This window comes from Hesperophylax consimilis, chromosome 3 (genome assembly GCF_061612785.1).
Source record: "Hesperophylax consimilis isolate HC1 chromosome 3, BYU_Hcon_1.0, whole genome shotgun sequence".
Taxonomy (NCBI): Eukaryota; Metazoa; Arthropoda; class Insecta; order Trichoptera; family Limnephilidae; genus Hesperophylax; species Hesperophylax consimilis.
Window position 1 is genome coordinate 12860196 of NC_142838.1, and position 22257 is coordinate 12882452.

Sequence of the window (22257 nt, forward strand, 5' to 3'; positions counted from 1 at the left end):
GCTCTACGTGCCCAAAGCCCATCTAAGCCTCCCTTTCTTAATCTTACTCATTTTGCTTACATCAACCTTGCATTATTTCCTCAAACGAACAACGTGGTTTTACCAAAGATCTACGCCTCAGGGATCTCATTTTAAGAAAAGATAAATTATGACTTCATTTAATGCGAGCGTGATTCTTTTCCATTTTTTATTACGCTGCAATTTTCAATAGTGGTCTTTGAGCACGGTCAGAGCTTTTAATTTATATTTATTAAAGTGATGCAAGTCTTCTAACTTCCCGGTTCCAGTAGAACTATGGCATCTCCGGAGCATTCATTATAAGCTTTGTTAAATTATTGTTGTTTTAATTTATGCAAAAATACTGTATTCAGTCAATACCCTGTTGCATGGGTAGATAGGTACACAGCAAAATCCCAACAGCCCATAACGAGGGAATATAACTGTAAAACCATTATAATACCGTGTTGCTATGAATATCTTTACATATTTCTTAAGTAATGCAGATTTAAACCATCGAATCATATCTATATCATGGGTGGCCAACCTTTTTCAGCAGACGGGCCAGATTTTTAGATATGAGATTTTCTACCGGGCCGTACTAGCTCCTCTTGATACTTGGAACAACTGGTACAAGTATGAATGGTATTGGGGTATTGCTCACTCGGTGCTGGATTCCCGACAATATTTTTCGAATCCGTGGGGGAAGGGGGTTGTTAGGGAATTTCTGAAAAAAATAGTTCCCCAGAAAAATTTCTGGGTACATTTCCGAAGTATGATTCCTTGTTGCCTGTCGAAGAATTCCCCACATTTTTTTCATGTCCTCTGGTGCATTTTCTGTCAGTCGAAAAACTTCTTTCTTCTACCCGATATCTGTATTTCGGTTAGAAGAAAAATCTTCTTAGCGTCTCGCAGCTGGCGAGTATTACGTATACGGGACACAAGAGAAATCCAAGACTTGAAAGACTCGCAGTTCTGATAGTTGAATCAATTTACTCAGATACTTCCACATACTAGATATGATACGAACTACGAGCGTTGGAATGTTTTTTTGGTGGTTTTATGGTGGTTTTATGTTTCCGCGGGCCACAAGTTATGTTGGCCACCCATGATCTATAAAGAAGAGTGTATGTGGGATTGTTTATTATATACATCTACAGTTTTATTCTGAAATTGATGTGTTTTAGTACCTTTGACCTGCAAAACAAGAGGAACGTGAATTTTCTATTTTTCCCACTCCAGCAGGATATTAAAACTTCTTGATGAAATTTTGCACAGACACGATTTAAAAGTATTATAGTGATTTAGTTTTGAGGTATTATGCCGTGTTGTGCTTCCTCCTTCTTTAGTCAGTGCTTCATACAGCATTACAGTGTCCATCATCAGGTCAGACGTGACACTTTACATTCAATAAATTTGAAAAAGAAAATTACTAAAATCTGTGTTAAGCCCGGGTAACGCTGACGCCAAAGTGAAAATGTACTTTATTTCCATCAGATTATAGGTAGACACCTACCTAATATCATTATAGTAACCAAAATCTCCAATGGAAAGGACGTGAGAGAACCTAACCTAACCTAATCTCGGTATCGACCTCATGAAAGAACGTTGCTTTAAATGGCTTTTGTCGTGTTTAGTGACTAGATCTGAATAGCCAAGAACTTCTACCCTCAACTTCCCTATTTACTTCCCTTCCCCACTCCTTTTAGCATCACAACATACCCCTTGAAGTGTAGATACCATAGTCACACTGGCTCCGGACAATTGACTTGTACGGTATTTACATTAAAAAAAACATCGTGCATCATATTTATCAAATAATTACTGATGATAATAACGATGACATGATTTATGTGTTAATAATACAATGATATTTTTTATAATCATTATGCAGCTGAAACGTCAGTCAATTTCCTGATTCGAAACATAGATTATACAAGCATCCATTATTTCTTTTGCAATGGCTGCGGAAATAAAATGTTTATGCTTAACTATCCCGCAGCCACGTGGGGGAGTATGTAGTACCCAAAATTACTATCCTCCTTATATTAGCGTAAATACGTGACATATTTATTTTATTTTATTTATTTTTTTATAATATAATATTGATTACATTTTATGATTTTGACCGTCCAACTAGCAAGGATTCCCGTTTCAGGACAGTCAAATTTACAGGTTTCAAGTTATCCTAGACGAATTCACTGAAATTTTAATTTAATTTTTGTAAGATTTTTTGGCGAAAATGCTATCCATCCGATCCGAAGTTTTGGGTCCCAGAAACCTTTACAATATTTAATTATTGTTATTTATACGTAACCAGTAATGTTGAAAAAATATCAATCTCACAGAAATAATATAATGACTATTTAATTTGTAGTTTTTGCAACTAACTTTCATGCATTAGATCTTAATCAAACCAAATATATATTTTTAAATTATAACCGTTTATATAGTACCTAAATTAAATGGGTAACTAAATTTCACGATTCTGAAGACAACTTTTTTGATGATGATTAATATTATACAAATTATTCAATTACCAATTATCGTAAAAAGATATCACGATTTCTCACGGAAATAATAACATGCTGTAGGTACTAAACTTGGATTTCTTCCTGCCACTTCACTGAGTCTTTTAATATAATTTTACGTCGTAATTAAGCGAATTTGCGGATTACCGGAAATAACGTCTTAAATTATTGTTAAACAGTTTGAGATTTGCAGGTCAAAGAATATTGGATTTGTACTCGGAATAAAGGGACCAGGTAACAAGATATACCTACCTACATATATATGGAATAGAATATAAGATAAGTCGTCAATTATTTGTCAGTAGATAAGAACATCAACGTTTTTTCAATTTTTCTAATAAACGTTTCGTAAAATTGAAAAATGAGGTTTATCGTCTAAGGCCTAAGTTTTATGCACAAATATTTTTTTCTCTGTATACGGAGAAAAATTAGTGAAAAATATTCTAATTTATTAAGAATCTCTTCAAATTATTTGTTATCCAGTTAAAAACGGGATTGCAGGCCTTTAACAAATGAATTGATAGGCTTCCCAACTTTTGTTTGGTGAAATTCAAACATAGGTATTATCACGATGTCGGAACACAATGAATCATGTGTTCATAAAAATCATAATATTTCCGCATTTCGTGATTGCATATTATTAAGGCAAATGCAGGGACATGAACACGAGTTCCTATATGTTATAAATTTACTAAAAGTTTGCAGGAAACGGCCTGCAATCCCGTTTTTAACCGGAATACCAATAATTAAGATTTTTAATAATTAGCAATATCATTTTTTCACCGTGTACAGTTTTATTCCGAGATTGATGAAATTTTACACACTTACCCTTCAAAATAAGAGGAAGGTAACTGTCTACGTCTGATTTCGAAAATCTCTGCGTAAAGCTCGAGAAAAAAATAACGGTTCAATTCAACACATAAACAAATCACGAGTATTTTCATTTGATTTTCGTGAACAATATAGACGAATTCGAATTCTCTTCAGAACCCGTAAGAACGTACGTGAAATAATCCGCACAAGGCGTGAGCAAAGCTGGCCGAAGTGAAAAATGAATAAATCATTGGGAAATAGAATGGGGTGTTCACCGGTTATCCCTTTTAATAGAACTCTAATTACTAATTTTGCAGACCATCAAACGCTTCGACCAATAGTAATCTAGGGCCTGCTAGTAAAAATCTCAAAGGCATTGTATTAAGGCGATGCCATACGTAGTAATGCAATATCATGTGTTTTTGGTTTGAAAATTTGGTCCCCTAGAAATGTTTGAGATGCTTTAATTAAATACGGCGAGTAGAATACATCTTGGCCTTTGAAATAATCGAGTATTTTTTAGATAAGTCTTTTTATAAGCCCAGAAAAAAATAATGTAAAGGCCTATGAAAACTGCATTAAAGTTCAAAATCTCCTACTTATGGACTCATTTTCGGTTATGATTTTATTGTATAATGTGGCAAATTAAGTTATTTATAAAATGATCGAAAACAAATATATATTTATGCTTGAACATCCACAAAATAAAATAAAAGGCACTTTTTGGCCATGTTTGTTTCTTGCATAAATCAAAACAGGCCAATGGTGTTAAGGCGATGCACTACGTAGTAATACAAAATCAAGTGTTTTTGGTTTGAAAATCGGAATTCCGGCCCTTAAATAAATACCGCGAGTAAAATACATCTTGGCCTTTGAAATAATCGAGTATTTTTTACATAAGTCTTTTTATAAGCCCAAAAAAATAATGTAAAGGCCTATGAAAACTGCTTTAAAGTTCAAAATTTCCTACTTACGAACCCATTTTCGGTTATGGTTTTACTGTATAATGTGGCAAATTAAGTTATTTATAAAATGATCGGAAAACATTTAAATATTTATGCCTGAACATCCACAAAATAAAATAAAAGGCACTTTTTGGCCATGTTTTTTTCTTGCCTAAATCAAAACAGCTGGATGGTGTTAAGCGGGAATTTAAACCTTATCGCCATCTACGTAAGGTTTGTTATGTATTATTATCAGTGCCTTGAATACTTACTTATACTTGGCGCTTGGCAAGTCGGCGCTCGAAGCGGAATCCAATTGCGCCAGCATAGCACCGGCCCTCAGTAATCACATTATGAATTTCAAAGCAATAACATTTTGTGCATCGGTTTGCAGTGGATCATATATTATACCTTGTACTAATTAATAATTAAAAATCATTAGGTAATAATGAGCAACGATGTGCTAATCATTTTGTGAACCAGGAAACATGACGGGTTTTCCATTGCAACTAGTAATAAAAACTCGGATGCATTCTGAGAAGAACAATTATGATTATTAATTACGTAATACAATCGCGTAGTAATCCCGATGGATTCTTAATTCTTACACTGTAGGAGCTCTTCACGGTTAATAGTACGCTGTGGTCAATACTTATATATGGCAGTTATACACAATCTTTTTACCAGCCGGGTAAAAAAATTTATGTCATTTTTTATTAGTATCGAAACATTGAATAAAGGTGAAGAAAATAATAGAAAGGGAGCAATCGGCTAAGTGCCTAACCTAACATAACCTAACTTGCTGCAGTTCTGTGAACGTGTTCCAAAAATTATGTTTCTAATTTTCTCTCATTTAATTGCATCAATAACAAAATATCTTCTGTAATCGTGGGATTGTAAGTAGGTAGGTAGTTAAGCACTACTTACAAATAATTATGTAATAAATCCTACATTTAATGCGAAGAGTTTTTTTTTTAAGTAAGGAAATATATAATTTTTTTAAAGAAACGTCACTATCTTCTCATTGATAATTCTTTTTTCAAACTTTCTTCAGGCAGTGAAAAAATGGGGGTAAGAAAGTCCAAATTTTACATTTGAAAAAGGAACCTTTACTGAACCGCAGTCAAAATTAGTAATCTAGTCAAAGCGTGCTTGAATAATTAAGTGGATGCAGACACACGCACAAATTTACAGAGAGAAAACTAACCTAACTCCTGAGAAGACTGATAAGGTTAGGTTGGGCTCTATGTTTCAGATAATTTCACTCGAGACCGCCAACACGTGCTTTTTATACTTAGGTACTAGTTGCAGAACCAATGTAATTATTTTGTAATAACTTTCTATAAATTAGGCGAACGCCAACAGCAAGAAATACCAAACCATATCAGAAGCAAATCTCTCTGCATTTAAAACATATTAATTATAATTGTATTGAATAATCAACAGACTTGTATGATTCTCGGTACGTTTTATCGTTCTTCCTTATTAAGCTTAGCTGGCAGTGAAAATTATCGAGCCACACTCGTTCCGCGGGCCGCGGGTTGTTTATCACTGGCGTATGATGTACGACACGGCGCGTGTCGGAAACAAGAACGGCACAATGTGATTAGTTTGCGGTAGTTATTACATGCACAGTGATCAGAAGGGTGTTATTAATCGTATTATTTTTCCGCAATTTTGGTCCGTCGAACTAGAGAAGAAATTGGTGAATTCTATTTGGAATTGCAAATTTCTTTGAAATGTTCATTATGAGAAATTGATTCAATGCTAATAGGGCGGCATGTTGTTTGGCGTTGGTTTATGCTTTTATGCAAGACACATTATAACAATCATTTGAAAATTAGTTTTTTACGTAAACCGTTTTGAAGTGAAACTTCTTTACGCGCGTCATGCAATTTCGAGGACCGGAGTAAAACCGACTCATGACCGAAACGAAAATGCGGGTACCCCCACCACCGATTAAAGTTCATTTGATCTAGTCAAAGTTTTGAAGTAACATATAAATGCTTCTTAGCTCATCCCGACAACTGGCGTTGGTGGTGTAATGGTCAGCATAGTTGCCTTCCAAGCAGTTGATCCGAGTTCGATTCTCGGCCATCGCACATTATTTTTTTGTTTTTAACGCCTTTTTCATTCAATATCTTATTTTTTAGTAGGTCAGAACATTTTTTAAAAGAAAATAATATTGCAAAATAATAAAAACACTTATCTCACTGTGATAAAACATTACTCCGCTAGAGCGCGCTTTGCGTTATTGTGTTGGATTAAAATTATTATCTAATCCGTATATTATGATAATTGTATTACATTTATTTAATTAATTTATTTATTTTGATAATATGTAATAATTTACAGAAAAAAAAATTAAAACTATCTCCCTCTGATAAAATATCCGTTCGCTAGAGCGCACTACGCGATCTTGTGTGGGATTCTATTTCTGTACATTGTACATTATTTTTAAAAATATATTATATTTTGGGTGTGATGTAGGTAACATTATAAAACATAACAAGCTCTCATATTTTCAGAACCTACATAATATAATCAATTTATGCGGCTTTGCTTACAGTTGGTGCTCAGCGTGGTTGGCTTTCAATCAGTTAAGCGAGGTTCGATTCTCGGCTGTGGCATTTTTGAAGTGAAACCTTGTTGAGGTGGGGGAGCCGCTCACGAACGTTCTCTCTCTTCTCTTCTTTCCTCTCTCTCAGACACCAGCGAACTGCGCCACGCCAAGCATCAGCTGAAACTAGAAGTTTCACTTCTGTCTTGCGTAGGCTTGACACACCCACTTTTTTTTAAATGTACATAGGCCTAAGTATAAATAATGTAGATGGGTAGATATATCTACTGTGGAAATATATTTGCGTAATAACCATTCGATGTCTTGTTGATATGTGTGTGTATAAGTGTGTATTTGTTAGTTTTATTGATTTGTTATATTTATTCAGTTCTTATTCGGGATAAATTTCGCTCGCGAAGAAGTCATGGACGTACCAAAAAGGACGTCTCAAAAATCAAGAAGGATCCTTAAAACTGACTCACCTTACAAACTATCCATAACTAAAAGCATATTCCCCACGACCCTTAAAAAACCATACATAAATAAGGATTTAAAAATGATATCAAAATACGACTGAGAAGCATTCTAAGCACCTTTTCTAAAATATTGTATTTCTAAAGTATTGTGTGTGTAAATTACTAAAAATAATAACCTAGGTATGATGTATTTTTTCATTTGAATCATCATTTGAAAAATTTATTTTTCTGTCTAACTATGAGAAAATCCTGTTTTAGAACAGGCGAAATTTAAATAAACTGACATACATATTTTGTACAACACATATTTTTTTAATATTTTGGCAAATACATATTTTGCACAACAAAAGATAAAAAAATAATAAAATAAAGAAAAGAAAAGGAGAGAATGAATAAAAAAATTAAATAGATTATAACCTAAAAATAGATTTTTGATGGTGGAAGAATATTTGACGTAAAAACATCAAAATTTGAAGTTCTGTTTTTGTTATATGGTGCTACATACATATTTTGTTTATAAAAGAACAAAAAAGGGGAGAGAAGAGAAATATTATCATCAAATATTGAATTAGATAATAAAGTTAACTGCCGTTTGTTCAACATATTTATTACTAATAGGTAGTAATAATTTAAAAAATACTAACACAATATCGAAATCTCAGTATGGTTTTAGGAAAAAGCTTGAGTAGGTACCTACTGCCGACGCCATGCACGACGGCTATCTCACTCGCTGTGATTTAAACGAGGGTGATGGAGACAAGGAGAGCGGGAATAGGCCACCAGGGACCTTGCATAGAGCGCTTTTTATACATTTGATTTGTTTGGCATCCCAAATGGTTGGACGCCAGCCCAATATCTTGAATATTGAAAATCTTTGTTTCCTCCCCCGTACAACATAGGTCTCTGCAAATCCAACTTACTTTTCTTGTTCGACAGAGTTCTATTTCGTATATAACAATTTATTGCGTTTGTTCCAGAGTGAATACGGCTTCGGCGGGCTGGGCGCTCCCTACTCCAACCGCTACTCGCGCGGCGGCGGGGGCGGGGGCGGGGGCGGCGGCAGTAGCGGCGGGAGCGGCGGCAGCGCGGACTGGCCGCCGTGGGGGGCACCGCTCGGGCAGCCGCTGGCCCCGCCGGCCCGGGGCGCGCGCCCCTGCTCAGCGCTCCTGGCCGTCGCGGCGCTGCTGGCCGCGCTCGCCGTGTTCGCGGTGGCGGGCCTGGCGCTGTACATGGGCGCCTTCAGGTCGGACGGCGCGGAACGTAAGTAATAGACGAGAAATCCTGTTTTAACTCTGTCTCCAGAAACCGTTAAGAAATCCAACACATCCGTTTTAATTACAGCCATCTTAGCGTTCGAAGGGAGATTCCGCTTGCGGCGCTCCGTGGCCGCGGGCTCGCTGGCCGCCTCTCCGCCCAACGCGCCACGGCTCGAGGCGGCCCTGCGTCGCGCCTGTGCCCCTCGACTAGGGAACGCCATGGTCACCCTGCAGATGGTGGACTTCAACGCTGACAAACTCACCGCATTCTTCAGAATCTATCTCGACAGGAGAAAGGTCGAAGTGTAAGTAAACTTTCGCTAATTTCTCTAGCGAAACCCAGAATACATAACTTAAACAAACGATTTTTCACGATTGCAAAACATAAGTTTTATTATCTTTATTTTTTTATTTTCAGGCCTATTGAAGAACTCGATGAAATAATCAGCAACATTTTAGTAGAGAATTCAATCGCCAAGAATTCTCACCTGCGGCAACTTAACGTTGACCCAGCATCCATCTCCATCAAAAGAGATAATGAACACACATTCAAAGCTGACATGCTCAGTGATGTTGCCCCAGATAACAAAGCTTCCCTCCCCATGATGCCTTCAAATACCAAAGAAAAAGTCCTCCAGACGCGCATGGGAGTCATCAGGAAAACTGCTGTGACTCCTACTACAAATCCCACCCCAACTGTTAAAGTCAAACCTCAGCCAGCAAACAGTGATGAACCAGAGATTAATGTCGACGAATTACCCGTCATTCAGGGCTCCTTCCAAATTACCAAAACCGAAGCAGATATCACAGAAAACAAAAAGAAAATAGAACCTCTGACTAGGGAACCGCCAAGGACATCCAAACCAACCACTGCCAAGGAAACAACGACAAGTAAAGCGACAACCACAGAAGCTATCAAACAAACTTCTCCCAAAACTAAATCTACCACACCGAGGAATCCGCCTTCTTCAAGTACAACTCCTCGGCCAACCAAAATAATGCCACAAAAAACGCAAACTGAATACATTGTTGAAAAAACAACTGAAAATATTGAAAGTAAGAATAGGGAGGGAGTTGATATTCTGGCTGATGAACAACAATCTGATCTTCCAAAGCTAGATACTCTCTTTGCTGTTCCTTCTTATATTGACCAAGAACCATGGAAACCTATTCAACCAGGGAATGCATATAGTACAGCTAATCTAAATAATCCATTCGACATGGATGTTGAAGAAAGAGTTGGTACTGCTGAATTAGCTGATGATATAACTACGACAGAAGAAGATAAAAATGTGTATGAGTCTCCTATTGATCTTAGAAAAGAGCACTTAGGAGATAGCTATTCGATAGACAATTATAAACCTGAAAGTAATTTGAATCCGTATTCAGAATATTCTGGAGCTCCGGTTTATACAAGTTTTAAACGTCCACATTTTTCAGCAACTATAAAAGAATCGCAAAATTTAGGTGAGAGATACCCCGTACCTCACCCATTACCAGTCAATAAATTAATATCAATTCCAGACATAAATGATGATGATGATGTGAAGCCCATTGGACCAATGTTTTCAGATTCCAACCCTCATCCTAAAAGAAATACGTCTTATGTGTCGACCTATGTACCCCTCAAAGATAGACTTTCAACTGTGTCAATAAATGTGAAGCCTTTCACCGAAGCCGAAAGTGCTAATACAGAATACATTAACTTAAATGGAGGAGTGATTGTCAGAAAACAAAATTCTTCGAGCAGTGTTAAAATTCAGCCAAATGTGACCGAAACCATTCCAGCTATGCAAGCTGATGAAAATGAACTGATTAATTTAAAACCACTAAAAATAAATGCTACCAAGGATATTCCTTCCTTGTTTACAAATCAGATGACATGGGAGTTGGTGAATGAAACTGGTAAAAATCATTCAAAACCGAGAGTGGATCCCAACAAATCATTCAACGAAACATTACAAGCAGTGGTTACCAAAAATGATGATAAAACATACAGGCCATTGAGAAATGATACTAAAATTCAAAATATGAATAATATGTTTAAGAACTTTTCAACAATTTTTAATAAATTAGCAGCTTCACTTAGACGTCCTACGGAAGTAGAAACAGCTGTCAATTTAGAGGAAAAACATTCAGCAACGGGGAAGGTACCGATAGAATCATTGGAAGAAGAGAGACCATTGTTAGTAAATGATTCGCCTGCTACTAAACCCAAAGAAAATTCCGCAGTCCCTTTTATACATAAAACAAATATTGATAATGAACCCACAAAATACTTACCAGAAAAAATACAGAATCCTTCAAGTAGTTTAGATAATGACGATCAGCCTCTCACCATCCATGGGCAAGGATCCAGTGAAGTTGTAGTAGACATGACAATGCAGGAACTACTAAAAGAAACTTCCACACGTCAACCTACTTCTACTGTTATCCTACCAACCCTTCTACCAGTCAAATCTAATTCAGGAATTGGTCGACCACTTCGTCCAAGACCCAAAGCTCCCTTACAAGCCGATGAAAGTCGCGCTTTTACAAATGTTAATCCTTTTCTGAGTGAAATGAAAAGCTTTATCAATAATTTGCAGGATAATTCTCAAAGTATTGGCAACATAACTAAAACTAATAAAACTTCTTTGAATATCACAAAAGATGACGCAGACAGTAATAAAACCTCAAATGTGATAAGACAGACAACAACAATATCACCAACCACATCAGTTAAAACACATATCGTTACCTCAATTAGCTTTAGTAATAACGCATTGCCAAAGAACGATGATAATGTAACAAATGACACTGAAACATTTAATGTTACTAGTATCACAAATGATTTTCAAGACCAAATTAAAACTGAAAAACGTTTCGAACTTATAAGGGATCACACAAGAAAGATCGATATCAGTGAAAAATTTCGTTTACCAAAAACTCATCCATCAGAGGAAACCAACATTGGTGAAAAGATAGAGAAAGCATTTGATAATAGCAACAAAACATTTGTTCTGCCGACAGCGACTGAGTTTTTTCTAACTCACCCATCCACACAAGCTATGGAACTCGCAGAAAAGGTCAAAACAATCATAAAAGGTCTGGAAAACTCTAATATTCGTGTGGCACCTACAGCTCCAGCTTTTGTAGCACCTATCGAAAGTTACAAAGATTTTCAACCAAAGAATAATACAGTGTTTGTAAACTTCACGCAGAGTGCACTTTTCGCAAAAACTGATAGTTCGAATAACGATAGTGTTAATGTTGCAAGTGAAGTAAATAATGTAGGTGTGCTAACCGATGATGATATTTTAAGCATACTTAAAAACATTTCACTTATAAAAACCAATAAAAATTCTATGGGTTCTGCGGGAAATGGATCATTAGCTGATACAATCACAAGTGATAAGTTAAAAGACTTAGCAAATATAGCGACCATTACGGACTCACACAACAGTTCTTTTTTTGGGAATGAAAAGGTACCGGACGAAACCGTGATTTCTACGAAAGCTGTATCGTCCAATTACGCAGTCAACAGTGCTGGTTTTAAAATTCTAACCAAAACCTTCAACAAGATACCTGGGAATTTCAAAGATGAGGAAAAGAAGGTAAATAAATTTTACAATGAACCACCAATGACAACCCTGAGTGAAAATTCACAATCAAAGGAACCAAGTAAGTCATTTATTAATAAGTTATGAGCAGACTATTTATTTTTTAATTCTTAGGACATTCTCACATCTTTCTCAAATGAAGTAATGCTTTCAGATGACTGTGCCACAAATAATCTGACAGTGAAATGCTCAAATGGACAGTGTCTACCGGAGACTGCCCGCTGTAATAGATTACTGGACTGTCCCAACGGGGAAGATGAAGCTAAATGTTCATGCGCCGATTACTTGAGATCGCAATTCTTGCTGCGGAAAATATGCGATGGGATTCTAGACTGCTGGGATTTTTCTGATGAAAATAACTGTGGTAAATATCAAATTCTTTTATTAAGTACATTATTACTCTTATTAGTTGTGATAACTAAATGTGAAAACTATATTGAAGAGAATCAGAAGATGTTAGTAAGGTTAATTTATTTGTGTGTTCCTAGAATGGTGCAACCCTGAACAATACGTTTGTTCTAACTCCCGCCAATGTATTGACAAGGACAAGGTCTGCGATGGCCACAAGGATTGTCCCCAGGGAGACGACGAAAGACAATGTGTTACGGTGGCCATGTCGCAAAAGGATGCAAAAGCATATCCCTACAGCAAAGAAGGTAAAGCATTTAATATTATTTAGCTATTAGGAAAACCACCAAAACTCCCGATACTTGAAAAAATAATGCCATCTAGTGAGCAGGAATTAAACTAAACAGATTATATACATTCCCACAATCCATGCAAAGTTCAAAATTAGATTTTGCCTCAATTTTGCTAAACGAATATTGGTCTTCATAATTATTTATATTGGTTTGCTTCTTCATAGTACGCAACCTTGATTCATATATATTTGTTTTGTTTTAATTTAGGATACATAATGGTACAGAAGCAAGGTCGCTGGGGCAGATTATGTGTGCAGAATTTTGATAAAGTGATTGCTCGTTCGCAAAGCACTCTTCAAATCGCAGACCTTGGAAGGGCAGTCTGCAGAGCCATGACTTACATGTAAGATATTTTTCATCTACGTAATACATCCACGGTAACTTACAATATAATTCAAAAGAATTTATCAGTCAAGGTGTTATATGTTGATTCCTTAAAAGGACATCCCAAAAAGATGGTGTTACAGCAACAGAAAAATAGGAGAGTAGACATTACAATACTTAATAGCATTAATAATTTATTCTCACTTAATTTGTTTACTTCCAGCGACTACGACAACATAGATCGTGTGACCGAGGAGGCTCCAGAGACAGATAACCGGTACTTCTCCCTGCACTACGGCAGCCGGGGCAGCGGGGGGCGCGGGGGCCTCGCCTTCCGAAAGTCAGGCTGCTCCCGAGGACAGGTGGCAAAGGTGGTCTGCTCCAACCTGCAGTGCGGGGCCAGGCCGCAGGCTGCCAGCCAGCAGGCTAGGTAATTCAGACACTTAAGGATGGCCTAATTTACCTGATGGCGGGAAAAGAATTGCTGTACAATATTTTTATACAAATATTTTATACCAAACTCTTTGTAAAAGACCCAATTACATGAATGTGTATTATAATAATTTGATTCGAGTTTTCCTCATATTTTTATCTTTTTGTCTTTCGTGTGGAAGAATTTTTTATCGAAAGGAGACTATATTGAACCGTGATAAATAACAATATATCGATCCATCGATATATTGCTTGATGTGTATACCAAGTGATAAATCCTTTTTCGGCAATTGCTTGCGAGAAAGAAGAAGATGGCAATACGTTTCCAGCAAAGCAATTTCCGTAAAAGAATTTTACTTAAAAAATAATTGTTTATTTTTAAAAAAGTTTCTTAAAAACCTATTTTATATCAAATACAAAATATCAGGAATACCAACATACCAAAATATGATAGTATGGACAGAAATTATTGTAATCCCGTACAATGACAAATTTTCATTTTAAATGCAGTATTTCACACCCCCCGGATTTAAATGGTTGACTTTTATAGTAGATAAAGAAGTTAAATCAAAGTTCAAAAAAATATTCGTATTAAGCGTGGCCAGCGATCAGATTATGAAAAAATGTTTTTAGGATGAAATTGGTACAAATTATTGCATATTTTCTTCCTCTCCTGTTGATTATTTGCTAACTACATATTTCCGAAAGAAAGTACCTATCTTGGAGGTAGTGCTCCATGTATACATGGAGAGAGAGTTAAAAAAATACCCAACTTATGATAATTGATGAAATTTCACTCTCTCCAAAAAATTCACACCATTTTTCGTTAGAGCGAAAGAGATGATAAGAGTTTCAAATATGCGCCCATCGAAACCAAGGTATGAAGAAGATACCTACTCTAATTTTATAATACTGCAATTTATTTTATCCTTAGGACGGGTTGTTTCAAAGAACTTGAACAATTCAGCAAATTTCATAGTTAATTTCCAAGTTCTGTGAAAGTCCTATTGAAGTTCTGTTATAATATCAACGGTTCCATGCTAACTCAACACAGTAACTATTCAAAACACCTTTAAAAAGTGATATAAAGTCATTAAAAATGATGAAAAATAATAATTTTAACCTAACCTAACCTAACCTACTTACCCAGTTAATAAAGTTTTTGTCTCATCACTTTCCATGACTTTATATAACTTTTTAAAGATGTGATGAATTATCATTTTGATGGTTTATCCGGTCACCAATATCAACATGGGCCAGTTGCTTCACAGAACTAAAATAATTATAGAACTTTCACAGTCCTTGAAAATTAACTGTGAAATTTGATGAAATGTTCAAATCCTCTGAAACAACCCATCCTTAGTATATGTAAGACAATGATTATTCATAACTAAATATATAGATAGGTACTTATGGGTTTGTTTTAAAAAAAATTAGCCATTTTGAAAAAAACACAAAGTAAAAATTTACCAATTTTATTTGTTACAATATATCTCATTTTGTTGTATAATCAATAAAAAAAACCTCAACATCAGTTAATATAATTTACCACATCTTCCAAGCCGTCAACTCATTTGACGCCTCTTACAATAAGCAAACTTAGCGTTATTGGACATTTTGATTGAGCGCTCACGACAGTGTCTTGTCTCGCCATTCCAGGATCGTGGGAGGCGGCAACGCGGGGGCCGGAGCCTGGCCGTGGCAAGCGGCGCTCTACAAGGAGGGAGATTTCCAGTGCGGGGCTACCCTCATCAGCGACAGGTGGCTCATATCTGCAGGGCACTGCTTCTACCAGTAAGTGGATGATTTAAATTATCTACTAAAACTCAGTTTAATGCTATTTTGTTTCCAAATAAATATTATTAAATTAATCCGAAATTACACTGGCTGGTAAGACATTGTGATATAAAAAACGCTACTGGCTGGTAAGACGGCTGTCACCAATATTGAACTGTGTAATGCCAACAACGCCAGATGCGTGAAGAAAAATGAACATGTCATCTTACGGCAAATTAAAAATGGCACTTTTCAAATCGTTAGAATAGTTTCGTTGGAATAGAAATTTTTTTCTTGAATTTTTTTTAAATAAATAAAAGCATTGAAAATACCCTATTAGAAGCTTAGCAAAATTAGAATAAATATTTCGATTGCCAAGGGAGGAATGATCCCTCAGGCACTTCCGCCTCCCGGTATATCTAAGTACCTACCCATGGAGAGAGAAAACACATGGTTTAAGACGCCTTTCGCGGTAATACAAGAGATCCTGGGTTTGATTCCTAGTTGTGACCGTTATCTTTTAATTTTTCTGTGTCTTGTTCTATTTCATGTTTCGTTTTCATTTATTAGTACATATTATCTTCTCCTTCAATGATTTAATTCTAAGTTAATTAGTTCTACGTTAATTTATTCCAGTGCACAAGAAGATTTCTGGGTGGCCAGACTGGGGGCGCTGCGCCGCGGCACCACATTCCCATCACCCTACGAGCAGCTTCAGCCCATCTCTTCGGTGATCCTGCACCCCGGGTACATTGACAGCGGCTTCATCAACGACATTGCTCTGCTGAAGACGGCCAACCGTGTCGAGTTCAGCGACTACGTGCGCCCCATCTGCCTGCCCCCACCCGGCTCGGAGGTTGTTGATAATAGACGGTGTACGGTAGTCGGATGGGGACAGCTGTTTGAAGTCGGAAGAATCTTTCGTAAGTATAATATTTTTCATTTTACAGTATGAAATTCTTGATGAGATTGTGTATTTGGGAAATATGTTTAGAAGAGATGGAAAGGCTGATTAGGTTATTCCTCCAAAACTTCATTATTGGAAGACTGAACGGAGTTGAAGCTAACAGTCCACAATGAAGTACCGATCCAACTCTGATATATGGCAGAGACTGAATGCTGATCTGAAAATGAGATCCCTGAGGCGTGCGTATGATAAAAGCATATATGACCATGTTAAAAATATTGAGATTCCGAAATGAATTCAATGCTGGTATAAGAGTTATTAATGAGTTTAAGAAAGGTACACTTAAATGATTTGAGAATATACAGTGGATGAAGAAAGGAAAGAATGTAATGAGAAAATGTGAGGCGAAAGGGAATTTAATCAAATACTTAAGTCAGGCCATGTCAAGAGTCAGAATAACAGAAGAGTGTGTATGAATGTGAATGAAGCAAGGAGTGTGTACCAAGACAACTTTGTGTGGCTGTCCATACTCTCTTCCTACCACTGCCGTGAAATTTTATGAGTCATTTATTTCAATCATTGTCATAATGAGAAATTATTGGTCCTTCATCAGCTGACACTCTCCAAGAAGTAGAACTGCCAGTGATATCAACGGGAGAGTGCCGCAAACGAACCCTGTTTCTTCCCCTGTACCGCATCACGGAGGACATGTTCTGTGCAGGTTTTGACAGGGGAGGGAGGGACGCTTGCCTCGGGGATTCAGGTGGACCACTCATGTGCCAGGTAACCATTGCATTCACTTTTATATATTTCACCTCGATAGTAAACATTCATCACGGTACTGCATATCAAGATGGGATTTAGTCTCTTCCACAAAGGTTTTCTACCGGCTTCCGTCTTTAGTCATTCGCCTCCAGTCCTCAGGCTTCAATTCAATTCTTCTTCCATGCAGTCAGTTCTCCTCTTTCACAATATACTTCTTGGTCGCTTCTACTGAGGCACCGTTTGGTCATGATTCTTGGTGTCCTGTGATTCTTCAAACATTGCCAGAATATTGCAATTTTCGTAGCGTACCAAATCTTACAAGAGTTTCATGCTTAATTAGATTCTGGAATTCATTGTTCATCGTAATCCATTTGCTAGCGTAGGTCGTCATACAAAATCAATACCAGTATTTTGTTTGTTCTTTATAGGAACAGGACAACCAGTGGTATTTGTACGGTGTCACCAGTAACGGCTACGGATGTGCTCGAGCCAACCGTCCGGGAGTCTACACCAAGGTGGCCAACTATGTAAACTGGGTCCAAACAACTATGCAGATTTACGACGACCGATCATTCGACCACCCGCACAACCGGCAAACGTGGGGCAACAGATCCTCAAACGGAGATCTAGAAGTCTCAGAAACCAGGAGTTTTCATCGTCACGTGGACAAATGCAGAGGACATCGCTGCCCACTCGGTGAATGTTTGCCTCCAACAAGGGTTTGTAACGGGTTCATGGAGTGCTCTGATGGAAGTGACGAAAAAGACTGTTTGTGAGTTATACAAATTTGTAGGTAGCTAATTAATATTTTTGTAATCTTGAATTTGAATAGTCACTATGTAACCGGCTGTTTCATTCCGCACAAATCAAAGGTTCAATATTTTTTTTTATGTAAAAGTTATGGCTTTAAAATAACTAATTATATACATATGATTAGTTTGATTTAATATTCTTTCAACGCACATAATTAGGTTGGTAAGTTGTAAAAACATTATCTAAAATTAATTAATGCTAGGTGGTATGTGTGTTATTCTGAAAGTTTTAATAAATTTTTGTGATACGAAGAATATATTTTTGTTAGTATTCAGTTTCTATACTTAATGTTTTTTAAAAACTATTTATATTTTATCCAGTTATATTCTTGAGTGCCTTTAACCATTCAAGCGATAACTACCCAAATTTGGTAAGCACTACTAATGCTCTTGAGCGATAGCTACCCAACTTTGGGAAGCACAATGGTGGGCGATTTTTATGATTTTTTTTTGTTTAATCCTAAAAATATAGGATTAAGAGTGAAATATAGTTGGATTCATTGACTTTAAACCACGGTGGGCAATTTATATATTTCATAATTAATATTCGGAGGTATGATTTTTTTAAATGAGTGCATCTAAAACTGGAAATCTAAGTTCAAGGTTTTTTATTTATAAACTCTATCGCTCGTCTGGTTTATGTCTGAATGACCGCTATGAGATGATTTGTAAAAACTTGATATAAGTGAACTAAGAGTTCTAGGTTCTTTGTTATAATGGCTACCCAATTTATGAGCAATGGCTGCCTAAATTTAGGTAGACAAATTTTTTGAATATATTTCAATTTATTTTTAAATTTCCGTAAACTACTCAGTTATAAAACCTACAAACATGAGATAAACGATGAAATCTTTGTGGATTCATTGGCTGAATACCACAGTAAGCAGTTTATGTGTTTCCATATTAATATTCGGAGGTATGATTTTTGAATGCCAGTAAATCTCCATTGTTCAAGGCATTTATTTTGTAAATACTCAATAATCACTCAAGTGGCTTAACTCATGAACAATTATTATCAAACCATCAGACAACAATGAAACCTAGAAAATGTGAATTAAAAAGTAATGTAAAAAGTCTGAATATGTATATTATTATAGTGTTATATAATAGAAATTATTATTATTATGAACAGGTATTATTTTATTATTAAGATAGGTTTTACTGCAACGCTGTCCGAAACGTCGGCTAAAGAAGGAGTTAGCGCAACACGGCATAACACCCCAAAAACAAACAACAAAAATGCTTTTGGCCGTGAGAATCTAAAAACTTACCTAAAAACTTACCTAGGTTTTACTACTTCATAATTCATACTTTTAGTGAGCATTTTGAATTTAATACAATCGAATAATTAAAGATTGTAATTTAAAATAATCTAATATATTTTAATACACAAGTAATATGTAATACATTTGATTTAAGTAGAATTATAGAGATCACTCGCATTGTAAATATCCCATTTAGTTTTAAGTATTTATTTCTTATTAAATGATGATTATTATAGAGAATGACCGGCCTTTTCCGTTCAATATATTTTCTAAGGCAGTAAGTGTTTAATTAAGGCTGCCAATTAATTGAATGGACAACGAGGGTCATTTGAATAAGAACTGATGTTTTATCTTTTATTTATTTCTACCTCGCATTCTTTTGTTTACTTATTAACTTTTGTGTGAATCTATCCAAATATGTGTTTCCGTTGCAAAATAAAATTATTATTTTTACTTGTATATTTATTTCCACCTATTATATAACGTATTGTAAGTGTTTTTGCTATGATTTTTCACTAAAAATTATTTAAAAACTCACCCTTCCTAAAAGCTCCCTTTGAATCATGCAAAAGCACTACTCACATAGTCATAATACAAAGAAAATTTTAAAACAGGCAATGTATAGGAACGGTCTTTCCATACATGCTCTGGATTCACTGACTTATTATTATTTTCTCTAGCCGCAAAAAGCAAAACTGCAATTTACGAACTGCGACGCACAGAGCGAATCAAAATTCTCAATTCTCAATGCTTGAATACTAGCAACAGTGCCCTCAGAGACACACAACGACACGAAGCACGGCCAAGGAGGGAGTCATATCCTCGAACATCTACGAACCGCGTACACACACCAGTAAGTTTGAATGCTAACTTGTAACCAGTATCCAAAAAGCTGCAAAGAATTTTAATTTCTCCCACTCCCAAGTGCCTAGGCCCTTCAAGGCCAAACACATGTTTTGCCAGAGCATCCAACATGCAAATTATGACTAATGTTTACACATGTAATGCACAGTAGAGCAAATCTTATTACGAATCGAGTGGATTATGTTTGCGCGATGCATTTTTCACAGTTTGGCTTGAATAACTGTAGTTGAACATTATTGAAACATATATCTTTCGATTAGTTATTTCATTTGTGTAATTTAGGATCTATAACTGATGTTAGATATAGGTATATCTAGTTATTGTCCAGTATCCCTTCTACAAAAAGTCACCGACTGCCACCGATATACATCTCAATAAGCCTCCGCCACCAAATTGCGGTAATGATTTAAATCACAGTTAAGAAGTAAAAGATTTAAATATGTATATACCTGTGGCATTCACCAAACTCAACCATGCAGAACTTTGACCCGGAGTGAGGTTCACCTACATATTATGTTAATTCAACCTCTAAAACAACATCTTTTATACGCATTTCTTCTTTAGAATCTAAACTTTCCACAATTTTTTTTTAAATTTGCACAGTAGATAGTTACCAACCTACCCTTTCATAAAATTACAATAATCATGTTTAAAAAATATATTAAAACTCTAGAGCAGTGGTTTTTGACCTTTTTGGAGGTACCTAACCCCACCAGTTACATATGCGCATTCACCGAACCCCTCCTAATTTGAAAAAATAAAATTAGATTTTTACAAATTCAAAACATGGTATATATTTATATATAGGTGTACAAAATGTAAAAAAAAAAAAAAAAACAAAGATCAAAATATCAAATATTAATGGTTAAATCAAAACATGAAACATATTAATTATTATTTACTTTAAATCAGTGTGACTTCAACTCTTGCCTTTCAGAAACCAATTCACAAATTCGCGGCTTTACCTTGGCAAGTGCCACTCTCGTGTCATTTTCACAACAAAGTCTATTTCTCTTCTTCGTTTTTATATCTAGCATCTTCGAAAAGGATTGCTCGCAAAGACATGTTGTAACAAAAGGTATAAAAATCTCCAGAGCTTTCTTAGCAATAACAGGGTATGTTTCCATTTGTTAACACCAAAACGTTGAGAGCGATGTTGTTCTGAAGAGTTGCTGTTGAACCTGGCTCTGCTGAATTTCAATGATTTCAAGCGGGGCGTGTCACCACGAATCATATAAGTCGGGGGTCTTGACCTTCACCGAACCCCCGAGACTGACTCACCGAACCCCTGGGGTTCGATCGAACCCAGGTTAAGAACCACTGCTCTAGAGACTCTGTAGATTCCATATTTTGCACAAACTTACACAAATTTAAAAATGATAAAAGCAATATTTCAGATAGAGAAGGCGTCAACTCTCTCACAAACGCTTCCAGTGGGTCGTTAGACAATTATCTTTAGTGTACATGTCAGAAGTCATAAAACAATGAATTCGCTGTTTTTAAACTTATCTCAAAATTAAAAACTGTTTTTGAAAGCAGATGAAATACTCTTTCAGAGTTTAATGTTACAGATCAACATAATGAACTAAAAAAATATTTATATTTTGAATGCAAACCTTGACAAATACTTTTAAAAAATTAAATGTTGTTTCATGGTATTATTTCTAATTTTTCTTTATAACACTGTTTAAATCATATTTCTCACAGTAATACAAAATGAGATACCATAAATTTTATGAGACCGTGTCAGGCTGGGAGATATATCTCCCAAAAAGTCTCTATGGATTTTGGTTGTCTGTGAAGAATATCTCCGAAATTGCCAGAGGGGTTAGAAATGTTATTATTAAGAGCAAATTCACTAACATATCTAATCAGGAAAACCTTCCTTGACCTAACACCGGACATGATGTTAAAAATATATAAAACATATGTACGACCTCTCCTGGAATATGCTTTCCAAATATGGAGTCCTTACTTCGCAAAGGATATAAATCTGTTAGAGAGAGTACAGAGACGTTTCACTAAAATACCAAGAGCTCTGAAAGATCTACGATACAAAGATAGACTCAAGGAACTAAGATTACCAACCTTACAAGAAAGAAGAGAAAGGGGTGACTTGATCGAGACTTTCAAAATTTTATCTGGACATTACAGTTGCCCTAGCATCCAAGAAATCTTCACTACTAATAAAAATATAAATCTCCGTGGACACTCAAAAAAAATTACCAAAAC

At 35.9% G+C, this 22257-nt stretch overlaps 1 protein-coding gene across 2 annotated transcripts in view; it reads left to right on the top strand.

Annotated features, from left to right (window-relative positions):
- Positions 1-19705, top strand: part of LOC149424976 (uncharacterized) — a 177375-nt gene extending 157670 nt beyond the window's left edge. The window contains exons 3-13 of one of the 2 annotated variants that reach the window (XM_089648243.1): positions 8299-8581; positions 8663-8882; positions 8996-12240; positions 12322-12543; positions 12668-12835; positions 13088-13223; positions 13428-13634; positions 15275-15430; positions 16049-16335; positions 16933-17102; positions 17513-19705. In XM_089648243.1, the coding sequence (XP_089504369.1) occupies positions 8299-8581; positions 8663-8882; positions 8996-12240; positions 12322-12543; positions 12668-12835; positions 13088-13223; positions 13428-13634; positions 15275-15430; positions 16049-16335; positions 16933-17102; positions 17513-17860 (5442 nt within the window). In that variant the 3' untranslated portion in view covers positions 17861-19705. The remainder of the gene's footprint in view (positions 1-8298; positions 8582-8662; positions 8883-8995; positions 12241-12321; positions 12544-12667; positions 12836-13087; positions 13224-13427; positions 13635-15274; positions 15431-16048; positions 16336-16932; positions 17103-17512) is intronic. The other variant, XM_089648250.1, reaches the window with a different exon arrangement.
- Positions 19706-22257: the final 2552 nt, after the last annotated feature.